The 18,687-nt window shown below is 43.8% G+C and overlaps 2 protein-coding genes and 1 long non-coding RNA gene across 5 annotated transcripts; 2 read left to right on the top strand and 1 right to left on the bottom strand.

The window, feature by feature from the left end:
- The first annotated feature begins 4,727 nt into the window (after nucleotides 1–4,727).
- On the top strand, nucleotides 4,728–8,060 carry LOC307091241. 3 transcript variants are annotated; one of them, XR_013812725.1, is made up of 11 exons: nucleotides 4,728–4,796; nucleotides 5,225–5,262; nucleotides 5,469–5,494; nucleotides 5,676–5,717; nucleotides 5,900–5,965; nucleotides 6,161–6,219; nucleotides 6,395–6,439; nucleotides 6,688–6,893; nucleotides 7,098–7,573; nucleotides 7,776–7,820; nucleotides 7,994–8,060. It is a non-coding gene; the product is annotated as an uncharacterized lncRNA (long non-coding RNA). The 3 variants fall into 3 exon arrangements; XR_013812726.1 differs by having other exon boundaries at nucleotides 6,688–7,573; XR_013812727.1 differs by having other exon boundaries at nucleotides 6,688–7,224; nucleotides 7,508–7,573; nucleotides 7,776–8,021.
- Nucleotides 8,061–8,575: 515 nt separating this feature from the next.
- arl2 (ADP-ribosylation factor-like 2) lies at nucleotides 8,576–11,246 on the bottom strand. Its single transcript, XM_079757673.1, has 5 exons — nucleotides 11,052–11,246; nucleotides 10,719–10,829; nucleotides 9,800–9,962; nucleotides 9,312–9,392; nucleotides 8,576–8,919 (listed from the first exon to the last, which is right to left on the bottom strand). The coding sequence occupies exons 1-5, from the start codon at nucleotides 11,114–11,116 to the stop codon at nucleotides 8,785–8,787; spliced, it is 555 nt and encodes a 184-aa protein (XP_079613799.1). The 5' UTR covers nucleotides 11,117–11,246; the 3' UTR covers nucleotides 8,576–8,784.
- A 646-nt stretch (nucleotides 11,247–11,892) lies between these two features.
- On the top strand, nucleotides 11,893–17,611 carry batf2 (basic leucine zipper ATF-like transcription factor 2). Its single transcript, XM_079758360.1, has 3 exons — nucleotides 11,893–12,291; nucleotides 12,927–13,058; nucleotides 14,366–17,611. The coding sequence occupies exons 1-3, from the start codon at nucleotides 12,208–12,210 to the stop codon at nucleotides 15,476–15,478; spliced, it is 1,329 nt and encodes a 442-aa protein (XP_079614486.1). The 5' UTR covers nucleotides 11,893–12,207; the 3' UTR covers nucleotides 15,479–17,611.
- The last annotated feature ends 1,076 nt before the right edge of the window (nucleotides 17,612–18,687 follow it).

The raw sequence follows: 18,687 nt of genomic DNA, 5'->3' as shown, positions 1-18,687 counted from the left end.
TAACAACTTGCAACTGAGGCAGCTATATTGTTGGCTCTTCAAAAGGGCCTTAATCTGCTGGGGAGGACTATAATGCCGCTTTTCCAACTAAAAGTACTTCGGTAACAAACTAATACACTTCATTGTGGGTTGGCATGCCCATGAAAGAACTTGAAACATGTTTCCAAACTCATTTTCAGCCCCAGCCCCTAACAAGAAAAAGGTGAGGCAGACTGTTCCTTCCAAATAGATCTACATCAATGGCTTTATTAGATTCAGTTGAAATCACAAATTCTATAGACCAAAAACAATCAGGGATATTCATAGACAAAAAAAAAGCATTTGACACAATAAATCATGACATTAATAAAAAAACTGGAATGTTACGCATCAGGGGTATAGGGTATAGTGGGCAACTGGGTGAGGAGTTATTTGAGTGACAGGCAACACTTTGTGATTATTCCTGTGTTTGGAAATGTCCCCCAGGGGTAAGTGTTGGGCCCATATTTTTTTTATTCTTTACATAAATGACATGTAATGTATCTAATGTGTTGAAACTTGTTTTGTTTGCAGACGATACAAATATATATTTTCCAGGTGATTTAGATAAATTAGTTTAATGTGATCAATTAAGAAAAGCAAATTAAAATTATGGTTCGATATTAATAAATTATCGTTAAACTTGAGCAAAACAAAATTTATGTTATTTGAAAACTGCAGAACAAATTAAATAAAGATACAGATTGATGGCGTACATTGAACGAGTTAGTCAAATAAAATTCCTTGGTGTAACAATTGATGAGAAACTAAACTGGAAATCTGACATAAAACATACACTCCAAGTTGTCAAGAAGCATTGCAGTATTATATAAAGCTAAACAGGTTCTGGATCATAAATCACTACACATCCTCTATTGTTCACTGGTTTCCCCTTATTTAAGTTACTGTGTAGAGGTTTGGCGCAATGATTACAATAGTACATTACATTCACTGGTTATTCTGCAGAAAAGAGCTATACTGACCATTTTCAATGCAGGGTATAGGGATCATACAAACTCATTATTCATACAGTCAAAAATACTCTATATATATATAATTAATAATAATAAATGAAAATGTTAGTAGGTATTATTATGACTAAGGAAGCTTAATTACAATGAGTTACGGAGAAGGGATGGATTAAATTAGTGTAAACTTCTTCCCACTCCTTTTCGAACGTTACAATTTTCAAGTATTTGTCATTCATGTATCTTATTATGCTTTCTGTTTTGTGCAGCGGCGGCTGGTGAATTTTATTTTAGGGGGGGCTAAAAGTTTGTAAACCAAGCCCCCTGTAGGGATGTCTGGGGGCATCCTTTCCCCGAAGATTCTTTGGTGATTTTCACAATCAAACTAAGCATTCTGGTGCATTCTGACAAAATAATAAAGACAAAAGAGAACATTTCCTTACAAAGACGAATGGAGCCGGGGAACCAAGTTTTAACTTGATTGATTTGCCTTGTAGAATTCAGCAAGATTAAAAGGGCAAATACATCAATAATAATTGGGAATTATACACAAGAGAGTGTGATTCTAAAATGGGTGAGTTACGGCCAACCTATTGTGTTGGTAACTTCACTCAAATCTATCTACAGTCAAGTATGCATTTATACAAATACGATAAAATATCAATATAATATGTGCAACCTTTTATGCGTGGTTGTTCAAGACACACTGAAGGCATGATGCCACCATAGGTTTGCAGAGAACTATATACAATATACACACTGAAGGCATGATGCCACCATAGGTTTGCAGAGAACTATATACAATATGCACACTGAAGGCATGACGCCACCATAGGTTTGCAGAGAACTATATACAATATGCACACTGAAGGCATGACGCCACCATAGGTTTGCAGAGAACTATATACAATATGCACACTGAAGGCATGACGCCACCATAGGTTTGCAGAGAACTATATACAATATGCACACTGAAGGCATGACGCCACCATAGGTTTGCAGAGAACTATATACAATATGCACACTGAAGGCATGACGCCACCATAGGTTTGCAGAGAACTATATACAATATGCACTTGAAAGGGGTGGGGTGGTGGTGTGGGGTTGTGAGGGCCGCTGTAACCCAGTGTCCATCCTCACGGGGGGGTGGGGGGGTTGTGAGGGCCGCTGTAACCCAGTGTCCATCCTCACGGGAGGGGGGAAAGTGAGAGACAGAGACAGAGAGAGACTACATTAGACGTGTTCGCACTGTAACGACTGCCAACTGCACTGTTTTTATCACAAACATGAAGCAAGCATTATGTCCCGAATAAATTCAATATCAGGCCTCGAATCACAACAAATAGAATGCAGGGAGACAGCAGGCAGTTTTTATCACAAACATTATGAAGCAAGCATCATGTAACGAATACAATCAATATCAGGGCAGCTCGGGCCTACCTTATTTGAAGAGAAGATCACATCGACGGCCTTTCTGAGTCGCAACCAGGTTAATCACCTTGTCATTGAAGTCCGGTGATTTTTGGATGAGGTCCCGCTCAACCGACAGCATCGCTAGGGCGTTAAGCCCATCTCGTCCCGTGGCACTTCGGAGAAATGTTTCTATCCTCTTCCGTGTACTGGAGCACCTCTCTTGACTCTGCCGATGACACAGGGGTTGCAACTCGTTTGGGCTTGTCTTAGACGTGTACTTGGCAACAGTGTTGTGCCTGAACGCGTTCACTGAACGAAAGTTCATGAACTCGTTCATATTTTGGGCGAACGTGAACTGAACGTACTGTATTACTGCCTGATGAACGTTACTGTGAACTCGTTCATTCTGGTGTCAGTGAACGGCACGCTCACTCGGTTTAACTTCGTTCAATGGGGGGGTTATTTCTCTATCAACACGGCGGATGCGCGCGCAGATCGCCGTGTTGTTTGACCGGTTGCCATGGTAATCTCCGTGCGGTTCATTTGCAGTTGAGGTGTTGCCAGCTTACTGTTACATTAAACTGTAATCAGAAAAGGTGGTTATATGCTATAGACCATATAGTATCTGTCAAATAAAGGCTGGGACGAATTTCATATTATAAATATGTACACTTTATTTTGAAAGTATAGACCAGCGCGATTCCCATTGAAACAAATGGCACGGTGATTATTCTTCGAAACGAGAGCTGTTAAATTGTGGAAAATGAATTAAACTGTAATCAGACAACGCGGTTATATGCTATTGACCCTAGTGTATCTGTGGTATAAAGGCTGAGACGAATTTCGAATTATAAATATGTACAATCCATAACGTTAGCTCTCTCTGGCTCATAGCTCAGCGGACTAGAATATCTCATAGACTCATTGCTTGTTGGCCGGAAACGGAAAGGGGGGCTGTTCACGTTTGGTTGTAGTCTTTTCGCTCGGTTCTCCGTCTCATCAGTAGGGCTAGAACCGAGCGAAAAGACTACAACCAAACGTGGACACTCCCCCCTTTCCGTTTCCGGCCAACGAGTAATGAGTCTTCCAACAGAAATCAATGGGATTTACAAATTGCGCTAAATGTGCAATAAAACACGATAGAAACCGTATTTCGCTACGATACTTGATTCAACCGCTCTATATCATCCTAGACAAACCACAAAGGGGGCTCAATGTTCAAAATACCAGAAAAAAACGAAAAGCTCACAGCAACATATTGAAAAAAAGAACTATGAACTAGTTCATTTTTTGGAACTGTGAACTTAGTTCAAAATTTTGAATTATGAACGTTTAACTGAACTAGTTCATTTTAAGATTTGTGAACTGAACTTTGAACTAGTTCACGAAGAAAGTGAACTTTCCCAACACTGCTTGGCAACATGTGCGTTTGACAGGTGATCTGCTAACTGGCTGTCTTAAAAAAAAGAGAACTGGTCAACGAGGTCCAAAAACACGGCCCGCTGGAGTGAAGTTGCCGGTTCCTCAGAGCCCCTGAGAGCTAGCTCGTGCGCCCCACAGAACCTAATGCAGTCCACAATCAGTGACAGCGAACGTCTGTTTTTCTTCACCTGCTCGTTGTGTCTGTGTACGGAGATGCGGTGGCCGTCATCCAGCTGACAGGCAATATTTACTTTGCCCAACATTGAAAGCTTCACAGTTTCCAATGTGAGTTGCTCTGCATTCGTGTTTCTTTATTTTACATGACACCGGTTTTAAATCCGCAACCCCTTGTTGGGTCCAAGCTGTGTCTCCTCCGAACAGCACGCAAGGGAAACAGAAGAGAGCGCTCCTAGCTGAGCTAGCCGTTAGCCAGTCTTTCCTTTCGAACCAAGAGGTGCAAAATGAACGATTTTGTCGCGTGTCCTTTTGTTTGATCTGAACATCGTTTGGCCGATGTGCCCCCAGTCTCTTTATTTCTTTTTTTTCTTCTGAAGACATCAACGAAAACGGATGAGTCAGTAGATAGTCCACTTCTTTAGGTAGGTTTTGTGTAAAATCATTATTTTCTGTATGATATTTTCTGTTTTCTTTTACATGTTCGAAATAAATTTCAATCGAATATTTCAGTGTCACAGAATCACGTCAATCTCCAACATAAGAGGTGTTCTTTTTGAAATAAAAAAAGCCATTCATCAATTTTTAAAAAAGGGAGGAGCCGCGATATGTTCTCCAGACAGCAGCACAAATGCATCAAGTTTTTTGTTTAGCCAACAGAAAAAAGAAGAATGTGTTATCTGAATGAACCGTAGGTGGCAGCAGGACGCTGAAAACAACTGATAAAAAGAAGAAGAAGAAGCCTAATCAGACACGGGAGAGGTCGTGGTTCAGTTCAGTCCAACTTTCAAGACGGAATAGGTAAATTGGTTCGCCTTATAATGGAGATATAAGTAAATTCATTGGTTAAACCCATTGGTTAAAAAAACAAAACATCCAATGACTTAGCGGTGACCGATACAATCTTGTAGAGTATTACAAAGTCTGCGTTGTGGTCTCTGGCTATTTCGTAGCATGCTCGTGTGTAATCTATTGAAGGTAGCGTCGTGTAACACCGTCGCTGCTATTTGCGCTGTCTCCAAGTGATGATAACTTTCACAGACCTGTTCTGAATGACTGTGAATGCACCATATTTATTCTGATTGGGGGTCACTGCAGTACGTTTTGAAGCCTAAACAGGCCCCGGATACGTGGCTCTGGTGGGTCTACCGTTTGTTGGGCGATGCGAAAGAGAAGAGCCGCTGGTGTCTGCAACGCCTTAATACGTTCCCTCTTCTTTTGTTTCTCAGATAGAAGATGGAGCGTCCTCTTACTGCAGAAAACAAAGGTAAATGTTATTGACCGTGGCTTTATCATTGACGTTTGAAAAGTTCCGAGGCCAAAGACTTCATTATGCATTTTACATTGATGATATTGAACTCTCTCACTGAATATTTTGTAGAAAATGTAACAAATGCTGAGTAGCAATATATATGCTTGAGATCTAAATGGACTTTGAGAATATGTTTAATACTGTTGCTTTTCTCTACATAGGTTGGACAATGCAGGCTAAATCCAAGGTAATAAAGCCATTGGCGTTGGCTGGTATTTGCACATGTCCACGCTACAATGATGATCTTCAACGCTTTTACAGAGTCATACTTTGAAGAAACTTCTTTACCAGATTCTGAGTAACACAAATGGACATCAAATCTGTTCAATTAGACTTGACGTGATTTTAAATTTTCCTTTTTCTTACAGACTGTATGGACAGAACAAGGATGATGACTGCATAGTTGACTGGTGAGTGTTCAGTTAATTAAGAACTAAATATAATGAGGGGTTTAAGTGATGATTATCCAATAGACAAGCATATGTCTGATTTTACATTGATGCCATCTTTTAATCTGACAAACCTTGAGTGGACCTTTTCATCTTGAACTACGGTTTCTAGACGTGTGGCTAACGACAAGTTCTCCCTACAGGTGGAAATGTGAACTAGCTCCATCAATCTTGGACTTCAGCCAGTTGGTCCGATGAAAAACATTGAGGCAAGTCCATCAAGATCTTAATGCACTTCAAATTGCTGTATCGTGTTGCCCAAAGGGCCGTTTCAATGACGATAAACCTAGCTCACTTTGAACCGATGTGAAACTATACAAACTTACTGAGGAACTTCAGATCCCATGTTGAGTGTTGTTGACAATATTGGAAAGTGGCTCATGTCTGTCCATTTCTGCCAACAGACATGGGAGTTGTTGGTGTTGTGAGATCGCCCTAGTTTGGAAACCGCAGACTATTAAAGGTGAGGATTCATATTTGTATAATAGTTCTCATAGCCTGCTTGAAATGATGATCATAAATTAGAATCTCGTTCGTCTGAATTACTGATGAGAAACCTAACCTGACTGGCCCAGCTAATCTGCTGGGTTTTTAGGATCCTTTCTGTCAAAACCTCACCCCATCTCATTTTGCTTTAGGTGTCATGGCGGTGGTGTTCAGAGACTACTTCTACTCCAACCAAGGTGGGTGTGAGAAGACTGGGTGTTGCTTAATGGCTGTAATTTGAATGCAATTAGTCTCCTTAATGATGACACCCGCACATGTCTTACGCCTTGGGTCAACACCAGAACCTGAGAAGGTGAACCCACTGGTTCCAAGGCAGCAAGGGGACGGCCTGTTGTGGTTGCACCCGTCTGAAGGGCGTCCCTATGGTGTGTGTCATGCATGCAGTGGTGATTGTACTAACAATAGTGCTGTTTTGTTTCTTTAGAGAAAGATGGGGTCTGAGCCGGAGATGAGTGGTGCAACCGATCGAGAGTTTTGGCAACCTATTGCCAGTTGATTAAGAAATAAGATGGAGCGCTCCGCTTGACTCGGTTCTGAGATGATGGCTTGGCTACTTCAGTCGTTGGCCCAGTGTTTGGAGCCAGTCTGTAGGCACTTGGAGACGGAGAACCCTGCATCCAGGTTCAGCAGGTACGTTTGATGCGTAACAGGAACCACGGCATATCTCATGAGACTCCATGGCTTTATAGGGCGATGTTGCATTTTAGATTGAAGTCTAATTTGAAAGAAGATTGATGACTGATTGGTACACACTCTGATCCTCCATAATGACAGACTAATCAGCTGGTTTGCTCTGACAGACGTGATCACCAACAGGCCTTTGTTTCCCCCCAGATGCTGGAAGGTAACGTAACGTCACACGTGGCCTCAATCCCGTGGCCATGGCAGATGTTTCTAAAATGTCTACCATGGGCCTTCACTAGGGTGTGGGGACGGTGCTGACTCTGTTCCATTAACGCAGGTTTGTGCATTTGACAGTGCTTCAACCACTTGAGAAATGAGCCGATGAAATTGACTGGCAACAGTCGACCGTGTGCACGCTAGTCCGTTTAACCTCCCTGTTGGCTCTTGATGGCACTGAGAACCCTGCATCCAGGTGTAAGGTGACCTCTTGGAATCCCGTGGGAGGGTCTAGTTGTGCAAATGACTGAAAAAAACAATCCGATCATGTCAAGTGTGCTTTCTGCATGGACAACTTAAATGGCCTCTAAAGAGTCTATGCATGTTGTCTGTTGCTTTCCTAGGAGCCAGACGTCTCCAGTGTCCATATGCCACACTGGCGTCCTCAAACCCAGATCTGGATCACCATGGTATGTTGACGTTCATATCACAAAACACTCCATGGCTCCATAGAATGATGCATTTTACTTTTTTTTTTTTTTTTTTTTTGCATTTTACCGCCCCAGTCTGAAGATTCATGACTGATTGGTACACACTCTGTTCCTCCATAATGACTGACTAAACGCCTGGTTTATTGCGAATACACGTGATTAACACGTTTGTTCTATCCAGGTTACTCGTGATTCCAGTGGCATGTTACTATGTGCGGACGTTCAGGTATGTTTAGTTGTCGCTTACACTAAAATAACTTATCAATTATGCACATGATGGCTTCTTGTTACCGCCCCAGTCTTAAAATTCACGATTGATTGGTTTACAACCTTCTGTTTAATGACGGCGTGAGCTCTGCTTGTGATTGGTCCATTCTAACATGGTTCTGTTCACTTCAGGTCCCTGAAGGAAGAGTCGTCTCCAAAATGGCTGTCCCTTGGTCTATGTGGATTTGATGTAATGCTGCTCTGCAAATGAAGTGATTCTGAATAAAGAGCTTGCGTGATAATGGCTCTCAAAGATTGGGACGCATTTATTCTGTCTGGTCCAATACAATGTTAAATCTTCAGTACTGCTTGTAAGCAGGTCTGTTTTAAAATAAATATTATAAAAGTTAAAATAAGCGTTTAATTCGAAAGCGGGCTTCCATAGTCTGACTCCCGGTCTTGTATGGGAAACGCATAGGTATTGGTTTAATTCAGTGTTGTTCCAACATGTTAGGACTATACTTTGGAACAGGTTGCAAGAGATGTTAAGCTCATTGGTAAAATCTGGACCATGCAGCTGGGGGATAAATAACTAGATATTGAATTGTTTCTATAAATCTGTACACGTTTACAAAATACTTTCTTGCTTCAGATGGAAAGAGTTAAGTTAGAAGTGATTCTAGGAGCTACACGATTAGCGATTAGTAATTAATAACGATTAGTTGAAATGTAACATTGACTCTGCACTGGAGTGCTTTAAACGTTGAGCAAAAATTGAGGTCCCCATTTTAGCATACATTTATTAAAAGCAACTATTCAGCCCTGGTCTATAAACAAATCCTTACTCTCTGGGGTTAAACAGTTGGACGCCCAGCAAAGGCCACGTAAACAAACAAAGCCATCACCAGTTATCCCAACAAGACATGGCAACTTAAACGCGGCCATCAAACCGGACCGGGACGCAGATGGCGTTCGCCTCCACCTCAGTCGGCCGTGAAGACCCGGGCGGCGATGTCGTCCAGGAGCCAGTCCACGCCGGCCAGCAGGTTTTCCCCGGTGACGGCGCTGCAGCCGATGATGCACCAGTGGTGGGTCTTGATATCGTCCAGTCCCATCGCCTGCACGGGAAGCACCAACACCTCAGTGACCTCGCGGATGGCTACGTTAAGGCCGTCGCCGTGGGTCGATTGCGTCGGGCTATCGTGACTGCAGACAATGTTCTGTCCAATGTCTTCATGATATGCTGATGTCATGTTTAAATTCTTATGTCGGGGATACTTAATTCTTTCTATCCAATCAATGGCGATTAACCATGCAAAAATGGAAACTAATGTCATTTTGTTTCTCATGTGTTTTGGCAACTGAAATAGTATGTGCGGCTCTGGGACAGCGTTAGGGCTCTTTCTTGCCGTAGAAAATGAAAATCAATATACGAATGAGTTGCAAGGCCAATATGACTGTTGATCAAGGTGCTGAGGGATCCCTGCTTCCTCCTGTGCACGTGTCTCACCTCTCCAATGGCCTCTTTAGACAGAGCGCCGGGCAGGTCCTGTTTGTTGGCGAACACCAGCAGAGTGGCTCCGGCTAACCTCTGCAGGGACACACGGGCCACAACCCAAAGAGCGGTCGGTAGTCATTCGGATTGGACTGTTGACTTTTCATGTGTTAAAAGGTGACAAATTATACCACCAGGTGTGAGTATAATTAGCAGTTACAAGCGTGGACACGCCCAATAAGTGGGCGTGTCCACCTAGATGTGTGCTGGATAGATCAGCCTACCAAGTGGACTGTAGCAAACGTTGCTCATCTATCCGTCATACATCTAGGTAGATAACCCCACTTGTGAGGGAAGAAGAGGCAGATTTTCAAAACGGCTTGTAACGGCTAACCACACTCACACCTGGTGGTATAATATGTCACCTTTAATATATCTGTTATTGTTGATTATTGTTTAACGCCTTTGTGCTGGTCCATATATTGCCATGTGTTTGGCTGTACCTCTTCCTGCAGCAGAGAGCTCAACTCCCGTTTGCAGTCGTCCAGTCGGAGTCTGTCCGCGCTGTCCACCACCCACACCAGGCCGTCCGTGCTCTCAAAGTAGTTCCTCCAATAGGAGCGGAGCGACTTCTGACCGCCCACGTCCCAGATGTTCAATTTGAACCTGGACCCAAGAAGAGAGAGGTGGGTTTGGGAACATCTGGCCACTCCGTGATGATCGACAGATGCTAAGTAAAGAAGATCACTCACTTCCTTGACTGCCGTTTCGCTCAAATTTACAACAGGCAGTATGCAATGAACAAGCTTTAGCGAACGAGCCTTAGGAAAAACGAATCAAACGTAGCTACTGCTGCATCCCTCCTGCTCAACCCCAAACTTCTACGGGTTGCCCCTCACTTCTGTGGCTTGCCCCTCACTTCTATGGCTTCCTCAATACCTGAATAGTGGAGGAGGAGGCGGGAATAGTTTGAGGGTGCAGGCCTCGCATGGCAAATCTTTTCAGGCCCTCTGAGAGATACAATGACAGGTGTGTTTTATTCCCATATTTGAGAAATTTGTTAAATTACACTGACCAGTTTGAAAATAACTCAAAGCATGATACATAGCTCAATAATACCATGTAGACTCCTTTAGATGTTTAAATACATAACAATAGGTAGAGTTAAGATATAGTTTAGTCACCAGCGAGATTTAGAATTCAGTACATTCCATCATATGTAGAATAGTACTGTATGTGTACTGTGTGTGTGTGTGTGTGTGTGTGTGTTATTTCATTGATGTAGACAATGTATGTTTACAATAAAGATGTATTTGATTTAAAATGTTTTATGATTACACAATCGGAGGTGTCTCTCTCTCTGGCAGTTGGCTTTTAGACAAACTATATACAACATTGTGTCTGTGTGTGAATAGGCCTCACCCTCTGTGTTCTAGTGTTTTGATGTTGAAGCCCAGGGTTGGAGAAATAGTGCTGATGTCTTCGCCGTTGAACTTCTTCAGAATAGTCGTCTTTCCTGCATTGTCCAGACCTCTGAAGAGTAGCAGGTTAAGGACTACAGTCGACAGGCATCAACACACGCATTGCATACAGAACAGGCAGCACATTATATTGGTTATCGGGGGGGATCACATTTCCAGCATTTACTTTGACTGGTCATACCAAAGGTCTCCCCTTATAAACACAACAGATAGTATGCTATCACCGTTACAGCGATAACCACAGTAACGTTTCATGGGATGAACACAAGGATACAGCATCAGCAGTCTCATTTCGCGTTCCTTGTGCTTCATTTTCTTCAGAATGGTCAACAAACCCATCTTAAACTTCGGGTCGGACCTCGGCTCACGCGCAGTTAGGTATTCAACCTCCTCTGGGCAGGTTTACGGGTGTGCTGACGTTAGAGTGGAGTAAACTCAGACCCTCGACGTTCATGCAATGGATGGTGAACGCAGTTGAGGACCAGGAAGTATCTTTATTGCAAGTCCCGCCCTAGCCTGTACACGATTAGTCCGTTTTGTACTAACTAAAAACCGATTGGGTATTAGAGAAGTAACTCTCTCTTTGCATTTTGATTGGTTATGGCAGCCGGGTGTGCCGTTTTGTGTGGCGCATCAGTTATTAGCGAGGGCTTTTCCAATAATGATATCGATCTGTGAAAATGTACAGGGGTAAATTATTGGGCAATATTTATTTGTGTTGAAATCATGCTAGCACCCATTCTATGGCTATGGTTGAACTACAGATAATTTCAAATTAGACTAAATTATAATCTATTCTGATTTTCAAACACGCAAATCGACCTGATATCTGTGAAATTAAATTAAAGTAATTGAAGTAAGAAAATATAATTCAAATGAAATATCCTAATTAACTTTAATTGAGCCACAATCTTTAACTGTCGTCCTGTAAACGGTTTTAACGAGAATTAAACAAAATTTGTTGTCAAGATCATTTATGATAATTATAGTAATTCCCCCAGCAGGAGAAAAAATCCATGCCCCCACAATTGCTTTACATCGTAGCCATGAAACCTAAAGGTTTATAGGAAAGTGAAAGCGAAAGAAGTATTTCATCATCACCGGGGGTGGGAGGAATGGAGGACATAGGTTGCGTAAAAAAGCCATTAATATCTACAGGCGCGCATTGTGTGGATTGCCTCTTCGGCTGCATGCAGCTCTTGAATGCTCTTGTATGATCACCAACAGGAAGCAAATGCGTCTTTGACAGCAAGGATGAGTGTACAGAAAAGTTTGTCGAAGTTGGTACTTTTTTCTATTTTGGCTGAGGGCTTTGAAAAAAAGATTATTCTTTTTTTAAACTTTATTGTGCATAGTTGTCTGGTGATGTTCAGACCGCCTGAGTGGATTCTCTACAGAGTCCAAGGTTTTTCTGTTGTAGTCCTGTAGACATGCCTCCCTTATTCATGGATGCCAAATCTAGCAGCTCTGGCTTCACGTCAGGTGAAGATTTGGACAGTTCAAACTCCGGCCTGGTGAGTAATAAACCTTCATAATAATATTATCTATGTTCTTCTTCTTCTTCTTCTTCTTCTTCTTCTTCTTCTTCTTCTTCTTCTTCTTCTTCTTCTTCTTCGCCTCCTCCTCCTTCTTCTTATTCATTCACTGTTCCATCTGTCTGTTCATCCTTCTTTCTCCGACCGTCAGTCTGTCCATCAAGGCCGCCACAGTAAATAACATGTGTTCTTCATGACCTGCCTGGTTAAAAAAAGGTAAAACAAAATTAAAGAAATCCTCCCATCCATCTATCCATTTATGCTGCATAGGCAAGAACATATATTCACATAAAGTCATACATTCACACATATTCATTAATTAATTAATTCATCTACCCAACAGTTTACACATTGAGCCTTTATAGATGTGGAACTGCAGTAGAACGAAGACTATAAACTGGATCTTTATCCATCATGTGTTTCTATACCTGCATCGGATGGCTTATGTTTATCCTGTGGACACAGTGCTACATTTGGCTCTGCATTTTGCAGAACCAAACCTGCTATATTACATTTATTGTATATATATATATATATGGTAGAAGCTGCGCCGCTAACTAAACAATGGACTGGATCAAGGGTTCTGCTGGGTTGTGACACTCTCCTCCGTACAGCGTCAGGGGGACGCCGCCCCAGCCGTCCCCAGGAGATGTGGGGCTAGGGGGGGTCAGAGAAAGGGTAAGAACCGCGACGCGGCCCGGAAGAGCAGGAAGAAGCAAACGGCGAAGGCAGACGAGCTCCACAAGGTGAGACCGCGGATGGTACTTATCAATGGTGTGGAAGTGGCTAAAAATAACGCAAATACCTAAATCCCTCAATGGTGCTTGTATCCTTAATATAACCAGTCCCCTCAGTGTCCTCTTTCTCTTTCACCTTTGGATTCCATTGACCATGTGACTCATTTTTGTGTGTGTGACTTTCTGTCCCAGCAGTGTGTGTGTGTGTGTGTGTGTGAATGTGTCTATGTGTGTGTGTGTGTTTGTGGGTGAGTGTATGTGGGTATGTGTGATCTCGCGGATATGCCTGTGTTTGCTCGCGCGTTATGTAATCACACTGTACTCTTGCAGCCATTTCTTGTAAAAGCTTTGCCTTAGGAGAAGGCAGGAGGCTGGGCCACTGGTATGCTCACACACACACACACACACACACACACACACACACACACACACACACACACACACACACACACACACACACACACATCAACACTCACTTCCTCTCTCTCCCTCTCCCTATCCCTCTCCCATATCCACATTTCTAGGCATGATTTTGGAAGATTCTAGAATATTAGGAAAGTTCTGTAATAACACAACAGACTGAACAGATTTTGAGAACGATTTCGGTGTGAACATGAGTTGGATGCGTACATCCATGACTCTATAAGTTTATAAGTACACTACTCCAGCTTTACGTTTGTGTTTTAGTGAGGTGCAGTTGTGTGGAGAAATAGTGGGAGAGATTCAAATGGTGGACCATTAGAAGGTGGATTGGACGGTTTAAAGCGAAAGTGCCAGTCCCTCAAGCCAGACAGCAGCACTTTGTCAATTGGGTTCTGCTTTCACTTTTCACTCATGTTTGTGTGTGTGTGTGTGCGTGTGTGTGTGTGTGTGTGTGTGTGTGTGTGTGTGTGTGTGTGAGCATTTAAGCTTTGGTTTCAAAACCTCCTTAAACTTTTGATCATTCGCACCATAGCGAATGTCTTTGCTTTAAGCTTTTGTGTGTTTTGTAATGCTGGTTTTAAGACTTTATTAGTCAGGTTCGTGCTATAATGCGGCAATGACTTTGGTACAGCTCTGGTACATTGCTCATATCTCTTGACAGGTTTTTCATGGTATTTTGGAAGGCTTAAGGGGGCAATAAAGATAGACATAAAAGTTAAGGAGAACAATATTAATCCCACAAATGTGTGGGTCAAAACAGTAGTGCATTGCACTTAAAGTTATAAGAATTAAAAAGGGATTCAAATAAAGTAAATTGAGATAGATAGATATATTTTTCCCGTTCCTTTGACCCCGCCCCCCCTGACTCTATTTCCCCTCTCTCCACCAATCAGGAGCATCAGTATCTGGAGCGGTCAAACACGACGCTGGAGAAGGAGATCGCCGCCCTGCGGGCCGAGGTCAAGCGCTACACTGTGGTCCTGGAGCGCCACGAGCCCTCCTGCACGCTGCTGGCGGCCGGTCGCTCCAAGGCATCCATGGTCCCCTTGGCCTCCGCCTCCGCCTCCACCTCCACCCCCACCCACACCCCCACCTCGATAACCGCAGCAACCCTCCAGCAGGGTAGCTCCCCCCTGTCTGAGACCCCCTGTTCGCCCGCCGGCTCCGACCGGTCAGGTGCGTCCGACTCTCCCGACCGACCCCGAGTCTCTGATGTGATGCCGTGCTCACACTGGGGCCCGGCGTCCTCCCAGCCCGCCCACCCCCCCCTGCCTTCCTTCGGTGCACCCAGCCACCGTCTAGCTACCTCGGGCCCGGGCGACCCTGCTACTGCCTCCGCCTTCGCCCTCTCCACTCCGGTTCTGACCACCTCGTTGCTTTCGGATCCGGGCCAACTCGGCGACTCCTCATCCTCCTCCTCCTCCTCCTCCTTCTCCTCCTCCTCCTCCTCCTCCTCCTCCATGATCCACCTCTTGAACAGCCATCCCCTTCCTCCTCTGGCTTCATCCAGGGTGAGGCCTGCCTCCTTCACACCTCCACACCCTGCTCCTTGTCCCAACCTCCACTTCCGATCCGAGCGACGGCTGACGTCGTCATCGGCGACGTCAGCCGTCGCCGATGATGCTGTCCTGCCCCCCCTCGGTGCTGTCCTGCACCCCCTCTCCCAGGGCCAGGGCGGACCGGCCCCGTTTTACCCCTATCTCGGGCATCCCATCCACGGGTATCCCGGGTCCAGCTCAGTCCATGGGTATCAAATGGATTCCCCTGGCGCCGTCTTCCCCACGACGTCATCCGGCCCCGGTCCGTACAGCGGCTTAGCGCCTGGGAATTTGCTACTTCCTCCAGACATCCTGGACCACCTTGACGTCCTCCTGCCTAGCGTCTCAGTGGGCACCTACTCCCCCGTACCCCCCTTCTCTGAACTCATGCCGACGTTGTGGGATTTGTCCGGCGATACCTCTCTTTCGCAACTCCTGCAGACCGATGATTGGTATCAGGACTGCTGACTCGTTGCCGTTCAGATTTTACTTAGAAAAGTGCAGCTGTACAAACAAATGAGGAAAGAAGAACTGTCGAATTCAGTGTCATTGGTTCATGAGGATGAATTGCCCTGTATTAACTTCTTCCCTTTTTGCACACCATATGGAAAGATGGCGCCACTAACAAAGACTAACTAAGCACGTAGTTTAGCCTTGACCTCTTGATCCACTCAGTACAAACCTAACTAATCCATTGCAGACTAGATTGGCATCAAGGTTACAGTAAGAGAGTCAGGGAGACAGTAAGAGGGAGAGGAAAGGGAAAGAACGAAACAGTAGGAGGGGTTAAAACAGCCATCCTCCACCACCACAACCACCACCACCACCGGCACCAGCACCACCTCGGCTCGTTAAGAATCGTGAGCCTACAAGTGAAAAGAGAAAATGATGAAGGGATCCATTGAAGAGTACAGAGAGATAGTTGAGGTTGGAAACCTTTCCAAATGAGTGCTCATAGCCAGGACCGGTGCCTAAGTCCACTCTGCAGAGGCATGTGAATTGAGTTGTCGAGGTCTACCAGTACATTACTGGGAGTCCATCCCTGCAACCCCAAGAGGAAGACACCCAGCTAGCAGAACAATGCAAGGGTTTGAGTAAGAGAGTCTTTGCGAGCAGGTCTCAAAGCCAAAATCTTGCTGCCCAAATTCCGAGGGAACCAGAGGCCTTGAAAACTACTGGTTCCAGCCCCTTCCTGAGGAGAAACATGCGGAAGCCACAGCACTCTCTGCTACCCCTGATACCAATCATCGGTCAGCCTTCTTCAACCCTCTTGCTGTCCAAAAGGGGTTGACTTTGTACACAGAAATGATTAATGAGCACTGGATCCAGTAAGTCCTTGGACACATTTGGACCTGCGATGATGAGACAGGCATCCACCACTCTCTCCACAAGAGTGGTGGAGGAAGTCGGATCCCCTGCTTAGAGATAACCGCCAATGAGAGGGTAGGAGAACAACAACACTGCTGCAGGAGATTAAGGGCCACTTCTCCTTTTATTAAATGGCAAATCGCTCCGGGGTTCACTGGTGTTCCGGGGCACCAACCAAGCCATGTCACAAAGTTTCAGCCAAAAGTTGGATCACCTCAGAGATGTCTTTGGACAGGGGAATGCTGTTCATAGACAAATGTGCCGCTGCATGTAGTCGACATGCAATTCCTTGCTCTTGTGTAAAACCACAATGTTAATGTTGTTTACTTCCCCTCCACCCACAACTCACATCCTCCAGCCGGCGGACAGGGCGGTCTTCAAGAACTTGAGGCTTCGTCTGAACCAGGAGGGTGGGGTCTCCACTAGAGAGGGGTAGACTGAGGCTGCTGCCCCCCCCCTCCCAGAAGGCTGGTGGAGGGCAGCGATAGCACCGAAGAGACATTCCTGGGTGATTTTTTTCGAGTATTTAAACAAAGTTTTTATGTGGTGGGGTGTTTATGAAGCAAGATAACCATGTATTTCTGCTGAGTGATATCTAATTTGTGAAACGTATTAGTAGGAAACAAATGGGAAGCATGCTCTTAATAAGCATAACCCCATATGTAGTCTTAACAGATATTAATATGATTATGCATTATGTTTCATGTTAATTTATTGTAAAAAAAATAATTAGATCATGTTATTCCACATATTTTACTTGCATTTTGTGTTATTTTAAGAAATGTACTTTTGACATCCTCATTTAAGATGCTATTATGTAAGATTTACACTGCAATCAATCGATAATGTGAAAACAATGACTAGGTTTTAATATACATACCAATGTTCACCTTTATAAATTAAATAGGAAATACAAATAGTATAGTGAAGAACACTAATTCGGTCTCTGCTCCTTTAATGAACCAGGACATGGGTAGTTAACTAAACTATGGAAATTAGGTCAACTTATACTTTGTGCCCTGGCACATACAAGGAGCAAGACCCATAAACGGGCTAGCTAGTTACACTGACGTACCCCATGGGGGCGACGAAGAGCTCCCTGTTGTCAAATGTGTGTATGTATGTGTGGCTGTATCTGACATCTGTAGGTCATGCTTTAACTCCTACAGCAGGGAGCGCCAAAAGAGTGAAACTTTACCACCAAACTCAACTGTATTACCACCTCATGCTATTAAAAAAGTTCAAATCTATACGACATGTGTGATTTCTCAGAGAACTTGTGCGATGAGCGACACCTATGTAACCTTTGACCCCTCTGTGCAAGGGGTCTATGGAGGCATGAAGGACACTGTAATGGGTTAAACTTACTGACAGAGAACACAAACATCATTAATCAAACACATTTATAACCTATTTATATATATATATATATATATATATATATATATATATATATATATATATATATATATATATATATATACATATATATATATATATATATATATATGTATTATTAGTTATTATATAAAATGTATTTTTTTAACTCACTTCAACAAAGATATTCTTAATAACCAAGTGTTTCCATTTCCCCTCCATAAGTACAAATGACAAGACTCCTCAAATTAGTCCAATCAAGCCATCACACCTGTATCTAATCAGTTCATTTAATCCATTTAAGTTAAACACTAAGTCAACTCCCAACTCACTCCTTTCAGCAGAAAACGGTTCAGTTTGGGTCACACATTGTGTTGGTGAGCAAGTTTTAATATTCTTTAATAAGTACATTGACACAGGCGTAATGAACTCATACTCTGAAGTGAAGAGTTAATATTATACTTTAATAATATTGTTGTTGCGGTGTAAAAATATGAAAAACTTTATTTGTGGGATAGAAAGGAGCTGTGTGTGTGTGTGTGTGTGTGTGTGTGTGTGTGTGTGTGTGTGTGTGTGTGTGTGTGTGTGTGTGTGTGTGTGTGTGTGTGTGTGTGTTACCAAAGAACAATAGGCTCTCCTCCAACTCCCACCATGCATGCGTGCCACGGTCAACTACAACCCTGCGCTAACACGTACGCACGCACATGCGCGCGCACGTCGGTCTGTGACGTGAAGTCAGGGAGGAGGAGAGGAAATGGATGGGGAGGGGTGTAAGGTGGGGGGGGGGGGGGGGGGGAGACAGAGAGCTGAAGGCAGAAAGGCTGAGCCTGAGCATCCTCCTCACGGTGTATGAGGGCTACAGCTGGAATAGGAAGACTAAGGGGATAAACACGCGGACATTTTCGTGCGCCACCTCCTCGATAAGAAACAGG

Source organism: Pollachius pollachius (genome assembly GCF_949987615.1).
Source record: "Pollachius pollachius genome assembly, chromosome: 20".
NCBI lineage: Eukaryota > Metazoa > Chordata > Actinopteri > Gadiformes > Gadidae > Pollachius > Pollachius pollachius.
The sequence above is the reverse complement of the archived record's forward strand: the minus strand, read 5'-3'. Positions and strand labels throughout refer to the sequence as shown.

Excerpts from the sequence above, each read along its gene's own strand:
- arl2 (XM_079757673.1), bottom strand. The coding sequence starts at position 11,116 with ATGGGTTTGTTGACCATTCTGAAGAAAATGAAGCACAAGGAACGCGAA. Across the intron at positions 10,830-11,051 it reads GAAATGAGACTGCTGATGCT|AGGTCTGGACAATGCAGGAA; the intron begins GTATCCTTGTGT and ends GCTACTCTTCAG. Across the intron at positions 9,393-9,799 it reads GCTCTCTGCTGCAGGAAGAG|AGGTTAGCCGGAGCCACTCT; the intron begins GTACAGCCAAAC and ends GTGTCCCTGCAG.
- batf2 (XM_079758360.1), top strand. The coding sequence starts at position 12,208 with ATGCCTCCCTTATTCATGGATGCCAAATCTAGCAGCTCTGGCTTCACG. Across the intron at positions 12,292-12,926 it reads ACAGTTCAAACTCCGGCCTG|CGTCAGGGGGACGCCGCCCC; the intron begins GTGAGTAATAAA and ends TCCTCCGTACAG. Across the intron at positions 13,059-14,365 it reads AGGCAGACGAGCTCCACAAG|GAGCATCAGTATCTGGAGCG; the intron begins GTGAGACCGCGG and ends TCCACCAATCAG.